The sequence below is a fragment of the Cajanus cajan genome, chromosome 5, assembly GCF_000230855.2.
Source record: "Cajanus cajan strain Asha chromosome 5, NIPB_CcT2T_4, whole genome shotgun sequence".
NCBI lineage: Eukaryota > Viridiplantae > Streptophyta > Magnoliopsida > Fabales > Fabaceae > Cajanus > Cajanus cajan.
In genome coordinates this window covers 46,459,463-46,467,622 of record NC_138521.1, presented here as the reverse complement: position 1 = coordinate 46,467,622, position 8,160 = coordinate 46,459,463, and the positions used below count along the sequence as shown (strand labels likewise).

General features: G+C 37.6%; 1 protein-coding gene across 1 annotated transcript; it reads left to right on the top strand.

Annotated features, from left to right (window-relative positions):
- The first annotated feature begins 2,225 nt into the window (after positions 1-2,225).
- Positions 2,226-2,906, top strand: LOC109811509 (uncharacterized). The gene has a single exon (XM_020375272.2). It carries the CDS (start codon positions 2,226-2,228, stop codon positions 2,904-2,906), a length of 681 nt encoding a protein of 226 aa, XP_020230861.2.
- Positions 2,907-8,160: the final 5,254 nt, after the last annotated feature.

Below are 8,160 nucleotides of genomic sequence, written 5' to 3'. Positions count from 1 at the left end.
TTTATTAAAAGATAAAAAAATTATTGATTTTATTTTTTTTATTTAAACCTTATCATTTTTGTACATAGAAAAAATGTATTTTTTTTAAAAAATCCACATTGTCTTTTGAAATATAATAAAATCCTTTCAAATATTATAAATTTTTAACATACAAATCAATTAAAATTTATATTACAAAATCTGGATTAAAAAATTCTTTTAAAAATCTTACTAACCATTAAATTCGTATAAAGTCTTTTAAAAAAATCTGAAAAGTCATTAAATTCTTACAAAATCTTTTAATAAAATTCACAAGGCTTTTTTATGCTAAATCTTTTTTAGGGGTGAGCATTAAACCGACACCCGAACCGAACCCGAAAAACCCGATAAAAAATATTGTTTTTGGGTGGGTTCGGGCGGGTTTTATGGGTAAATCGGGTTAAAATTTTGATTTTATACGGGTTATATTGGGCGGGTTCGGTTTTAAATTTTTAAACCTGCCAAAAATCGAACCCAACCGAAAATGAGATAAGTTTAAATTTTTATTACTTTTGTATAACTAAATAACAATGGTCCAAACTTAAAAGTCTTTATTTCAAGTATAATATAGCCATCAATTTGTAACTTATTTTTTTCCTTTTTCTCATAACTTAGATATTTATTTTGTCTTCTCCTTCCTCATTCAACTTCTCAACACACTAGTCCATTTTTAGAGTTATCTTTTTGCTTCTTTCTTTGTCTTTCTTTTCCATCTTCTTATCTCCATTTTGAGTACATTTTGTGAGACTGCGATTTCTTATGATTTTGTAATCTAACTTTATATTTCTTTTCCGTGTAACAACTATGAATTTTGTTATCTTTTATTTTTGCTTCTTTAGTTTGTAAATGTTTCAACTACGAATCTACTTACACCATCTATTGTCACCTTCATTCTATTTTTATACACTATTTTAAAAATATTTTTTATCGTTTTAAGCTTCATCTTCCTTAAGATAAATTGGTTTACAAAAAAATTCAAACCCGATTATACCCACCCGCTTAAATCCGAATCCGTTTCAACCCGAACCGCCTCAAATCGAAAGCTCAGTCGGTCGGATATGGGTCACACTTTTTCAAAGTCGGTTTACAATGGGTTGGACATTTTTCACCCGAACCCGACCAAACTCACCCGTTGCTCACCCCTAATCTTTTTTATGAAATCCCAATTCAATACACTTCCTTATAGAATTCGAGTGAGTATAAAGTGAGTTCAATACAAATATTAAATTCCTAATTTTTTTTTTAAAATTCACAAGACTTTTTACACTAAAAAATCTCATGAAATTTCAATCCAACACATCCCCTTATAAATTTCGAGAGAGTTTAAAGTGGGTTCAATACAAATACTTTTGAGAAGGGTATTGTTTTTTATTCATCAAATTAAATTACAATAATAACACTAGAGTGTACATACTACCTCAACTTCCACCGCGTCATTCTAATTTTGATAGAACAATTCATATATATATATATATATATATATATATATATAAAAGGAAGGTTATAATAACATTGGTGTAATTTTTACTACGTGTTATACTGCTCAATAACTTTATATTAAATGTAAATTTTGTAAATTCAACTGTTAGATTAAAAATTTATATCACTTTATATGTTTGTATCAAATTTTGTTAAAATTGAACAACAACTTAAAGGTAATCAAAGTGTTCATATTTTAATATGTTTTTGAAATGTATATATTACGTCAATTTTGTTTTATAAGAATGAAGTATTAAATTATCTTGATCGACTTAATTTTATAGTCAAAAAACATGGCTTCAGAAGGGGAGGAAGAAAACGTGAATCAACGGTGCACGAAGAAGGTAAAAAAAAAAGCGGGTGGGAATTTGGATTCGTCCTTGGAGAACATCCAAGGCCAACCACCAAATAGTGATGAGAAACAGATTCGTTCTTATGCTGAAAGTTTGATGGAGTCAGATGGGAATAAAAGAGTTACTGATTTCAGCACCATGTTGAAGGAGATGGATGTCTCTGGAGAATTGATGGTGGAGGAGAATGACCAAGCTATGACAGATAACGCAGATCTGGATCCGTGTCCTACCATCAATGTTAGTCAAGAAGAATTTGAGGAATGGTGCTCTCCTTGGAAGAAAGCACTCGTCATCTAGGTCTTGGGCAAACGCATCGCTTTCAAGGCTTTAGAGAATAAGGTGAATAGAGATTGGGTGAAGTTAGGCTCAGTGCGCATGATTGACATGCCCAAAGACTTTTTTCTTGTTCAATTCACGGAGGAGGAGGATTATAGACATGCCCTGTATGATGGTCCTTGGATGATTGCTGATCATTACATTTTGGTTCAGCAGTGGAGACCTTTCTTCACTCTAACAGCAAATAAAACCAAAAAGGTTGCAGCTTGGATAAGGATCCCTGGACTGCCCATTGAACTTTATAATGATCGCTTTCTTTGGAGGGTGGGAAACAAGTTGGGGACAATGCTAAAGATTGATAAATTAACCTCTATTCATTCTCGGAGTAAATTTACTAGAATCTGCATTAAAGTTAATCTCAATAGGAGGCTAGTTTCAATGATAAATGTTTTGGGGCACATTATAAAATTAGAATATGAAGGCCTTCACTCGGTCTATTTCAATTGTGGCAAGTATGGGCATAGACAAGATCAGTGTGACGTTGTGGTAGGTCCAATGAAGACTACGACCAATGAGGCTTCCAAGAAGGATTCAGGAAACATGGAGGTAGATGCGGGTGAGAGCCATGCAACATTGAATGAAACCCAACCTAGGGTTACGCACAAGCCCGTATCTGAACAAGAAAATCTTGCGGTTACTACGCAATCTGAACAAGATTCCGATAATCTTTATAGGCCTTGGATGCTAGTTAAATGGGGAAAGAAATATGGCAAGTTTTGATCCTCTCCAAAGATTAAGGAAGGTTTTCCCCCTTCATATATCGTGCCTAAATTTAAGAGCATGAATATTATTGAAACGTCTAATTCAGTGCACGTGAAATATCATGTAGCTTCTGATGTAGTGGATGAAAGTATTATTCATTCTCTAAAACAAACTACAAAGCCACGTCAGCATGAAGAAGCCTCTTGCTTTCCTAACGAATCCAACGTGCCTAGCGCCATGTAGACCATGCAGATCTCCCAACCTTCTCAGAACCTGTTACCCATGCGAACTGAAACCCGTGTGCGCAACCCACTCGCTGGGAAAAATAAACAATCCTCCCGAGGTGGTGCAGGACACAATAATGATATCCCGGTGAATACTAAGAAGGGCCAATTTAAAGAGCGTTCTAACCCTCATCTCAAGGCAATCAAAAATATCCTTAAAGATGTATCTACTAGTACAATTGTAAATCAACAAGAGAACTCTAGAAGAGTATTTGAAGGTTTACGCTAAATAACGGACACAACTAAATCTCAGTTGCTCATGCAGAGTATACCTACTAGAGTGTCTATACTGGCCAGATGATGAGACTCAAATCTACGCAGAGGCACTATGAAAGCACTTTGACCCAATCATAAAGAGTAACCCTAATGATAGTATTAATCAACCTTTGTTAAAGGCAGACCATGATGAAAGGTATGGGGTTCCACAACCCACCAACACCAATAATTCCCAATGAATTGCCTAAGTTGGAACTGTAGGGGTACGGGGGGTAGAGGCTTTGCTTCCTTGGTGAATGATATCATCAGGGAGTATAATGTTGGACTCTTATGTCTTATGGAAACCCACATTAGTGGGGATCGTGCATGGAAGATTGCTCGTAAAATTGCACTTGATAAATGTTTTATGGTACAAGCTCATGGTCAAGCAGGGGGTTTGTGATGCATGTGGGATTCGCATAGATGGCCTATTAACATCTTGGAGCACTCTACGCATCTTATTCATATTAAAATTAATGGAGGTGATTCTCCATGGTTTTACCCTGATTTATGTAAGCCCACACCCACAAGGTTGTATTCCGCTTTGGAGGGATATTACTCGGTTGGCTAATATAGTGGATGGAGCATGGTTAGTAATGGGTGACTTCAATGAGGTCCTACAACCCCCACGAACAATTAGGAAGCATAGGCCAATCCTTTCTTAGAGGGGACCAAGCTTTTAGATCATTCATTAACCAATGCAACCTCATGGATATGGGTTACAATGGGGTTACTTTTACGTGGCGTCGTGGTAACCTATTTGAACAATTGGATAGAGCCTTGGTGTCTTATGATTGGTGTGTTAGGTTCCCAGATGCTTCTCTTTCACATTTGAATCCCTTAAAGTCTAACCACGCTCCCATCCTCGTTAGATTATATGTGAACAGAAATGTTCGAATCTCTCGACGACCTTTTCGTTTTGAGGCTGAATGGATGACTCATGAAGAATTTTCGACCCTTATTCGCAATGTGTGGGATGTGAACTAGGAATGGAATTAGCAGATAAAAAAATACGAAACAATCCTTATTATAGTGGAATAAGTCCACTTTTGGGAACGTCTTCTTCGCAAAACGCAAACTGCTCAAACGTTTAAATGGGATTGCTAGAGAATTACTACAAGGCCCTAATCACTTTCTAGAGAGATTGCAAATGAAATTATGGACTGAATTAGATGAGATACTCAAGAGAGAAGAAATCATTTGGTTCCAAAAGTCCCAGTGTAAATGGTTGCGCTTGGGGGATAGAAATACTCGGTATCTTCACGACTCTACCATTGTTCGACGGAGAAGAAGTAAAGTAGATAAGCTGATGAACGACGATAGGGAATGGGTGGAGCACCTAGCTGAACTGGAAAGAATGGTAACTTCCTTTTATACATCTCTTTTTATTGATGAAGGGATTTCAGCACCATTCTGCTTGACCAATGCACTCCCTAGATTAAGTGAAGATGAATTTTCTACTCTTGATGCACCCATAAGAAATGAAGAGATACACTATGCAATAAAGCATATGGGTGGTTTCAAGGCCCCCGGTCCTGATGGACTTCAAGTAGTGTTTTTTAAATCTCATTGGGATATTGTGGGAAATGTTGTTTTCCAACTTATCCATGATATTAAAGTTGAACCTCTTAAAGTTGATGATATCAATGAGACATCAATAGTGATGATCTCGAAAGTAGATAATGTTTCCTACTTAAAGCATATGAGGCCTATTGGGTTGTGTAACGTATCATACAAAATTCTAACTAAAGTCTTAGCTCATAGATTCAGTCAGGTGATGACTAGTCCACCCTAACTAGTGCAGCTTTATCCCGCACAGACAAAGCAAAGAAAATATTATCATCTTTCAGGAAGTGATTCATTCTATGAGATATAAATCAGGAGCAAAAGGATGGATGGCAATCAAAATTGACCTTGAGAAGGCCTACGATAGGTTGAAGTAGGACTTTGTTAAAGATACTCTCCTAGATATTGGCCTACCGCTATAGTTTGTAAACATTATCTGGGCAAGCATTTCATCCCTAAGAATGCGCATGCTTTGGAATGGGGAAGCCCTTAATGAATTCCTACCCTCTCGTGGTGTTCGTCAGGGGGACTCGATCTCTCCATACTTGTTTGTCCTTATATAGAGAGACTCCTACAACTTATTGGGAAGGAGGTTGAAATGAGGAGATGACAACCTATTAGACTGGCGAAAGATGGCCCTCCTTTTTCACATCTTGCTTTTGCTGACGATCTTATCTTATTTGTCGAGGCTTCTATGGATCGAGCAGAGGTAATTCAAGATTGTCTTGATCGCTTTTGTGCTAGCTCTGGTCAGAAAGTCAGTTTGGAGAAGACTAAGATTTTCTTCTCTAAGAACGTGCCCCACACAATGAGGAATGACATCAGCTCAGCCTTAGGTTTCCAACGTACTAACAACCTGGGGAAATACTTGGGAATTCCTGCTCATCACTCCCGAACTCGACGAAGTGACTATCAAAGCGTGATCAACAGCGTAACAAAGAGGCTAACTGGTTGGAAAGCCTCTACCCTCTCCTTTGTGGGGTGACTCACCTTATGCAAATCAGTCATTGAGGCCATTCCATCCTACACAATGCAAATGGTTCATATGCCTCGGAGCATCTGTGATGAAGTGGACAAATTAAGCATAAACTTCCTTTGGGGTGATAGGACCACTCATAGGAAGATTCATACCATTAGTTGGGATAAAATTTGCAGGCCTAAAGAGCGCGGCGGGCTAGGTCTACGGTCACTAAGAGAGGTCAATAACCTTTATGATGAAGAATTGTTGGAGTTTACTTTCTGAACCCAATAAGCTTTGGGTGAAAGTAATTCGTTCGAAGTATAAATGCTAGGATGGTATAATCCCCCGAGTTGAGAAGAAAGCGAAAATGTCAAATCTGTGGTAGGGCATTTGCTTGAACTGGAAACACGTCATTGCGCATGTTAAGTGGGGAGTTAAGGATGGTAGTTCTGGTCGTTTCTGGTTTGACTCTTGGTTGCCTCAACGTGAGCCTCTTATTCAACATGCAACCACATTTGTTCCACCTGTTGAACTTTTTCGAAAGGCCCGAGAATACGTTACTGAACAGGGTAGGTGGATGCTTGAGTTTATTCACCCATGGTTACCTCGAGAGGTTTTGAACAGTATTGCAACTCACTCTCCTCCCATAATCAATGCCGGGCTTGATGAAATTCATTGGGGCCTTACCACTGATGGTTTGTTCACCATTAAATCTGCTTATGCAAGCTTGTCACCATCTGACTCAACTCCTTGTGCTCCTATCTTCAAAGCCAGCCTTGTGGAAATGGCAAGGCCTAGAAAGAATTAGACTCTTCCTCTAGTGTGTGGCTCGCAGAGCCTCATGATGAATGATACACGTTATGAAAGAGGTTTAGTGACTGCTCCGACGTGCCCCATCTGCATGCGGGGCTCGGAAGACACCATACATGCTCTACGAGATTGTATCTCTGTCAAACAAGTATGGAACACAATGCCTGGTGGAATAAATATCTATCAACCCTTAGGTAGTAATATTCAGGAGTGGTTGTTGTTCCACCTGACTAGAAGTATAGGAGGGATGAAGTGGCCCCTTACCTTTGCCATCACAATTGATGCATTATGGCAGAAAAGAAATACAGCCGTGTTTCAACATTCTTTCTCATCGACAAATCAGTTAATATCCCTTGTATTGAACCGCGCAAACTCTATAGCCAATAGTAACTCTCCTTTTGATGCAGGGGACCAGTCAGAGGTCACAAACAACCTAAAGAACTGGAGTTGTCCTCCCTCAGGGTATATCAAGCTAAATATGGTGACGGTGTTGTGTCATATGCGGGAACAAGTTCTTGTGGCGGTTTAGTCTGAGATTCAAATGGTAGGTGCATTATGGCATATTCAAGGAAACTAGACCACTACTCTGTCTTAAAAGCTGAGTTGTGGGCTATCATCTAAGGACTTCAATTAATCCATCTTAGAAGTTTGGGTTCACACATTTTAATAGAGTCTGATTCCCTGGAAGCAATCACACTATTAAAGAATGGTTGTCCCCGTCAAAGGGATTGTTTTGACTTGGTGTAGAAAATATCTGAGTTAATAGCTTCTTGTGAGACAGTTTCATACATGCATATTGGTAGGGAGTCCAATCTAGTGGCAGATTTGTTAGCCAAACAACACCCTTTATTAGAGGAGTATATGATTCGCCTCCTATTTTCATTCTTCACTTATTAGCCGCTGATTTGGCGGGTGTTTGTTGATTTGTTTTTTGGGCTTTTTGCCCCTTTCTTCACAATAAAAAATATTAAATTATCTTGAATTAATATAAAATTTTGTATATATGATCTAAGAGTAAAGAACTTTCAATCTAATAGTTAGATTTACAGAATTTACATTTAATATAAAGTTATTGAGTGGTGTAATATTTAGTAAAAGTTATACTGGTATTATTATAACCCTCCTCTCTCTCTCTCTCTCTATATATATATATATATAAACTGGATTAAGTATTAAATTTTTGATTTCAAATATGATATGAACACAGTAAATTCCTTGAGTTCGAGGCCAAGGTTCCTCCAAATTAAACAAATGGAAATTTCTATTTCGTGCCCATTCAATACTTTGCAAGCCTCATATATAGGCGCAATATAGCAGAAAAAAACAAGAATGCAAATAACAGAATGCTGCAATGACAAAATGATGTAATAACCGAATGCATATGTGGCAAAACAAA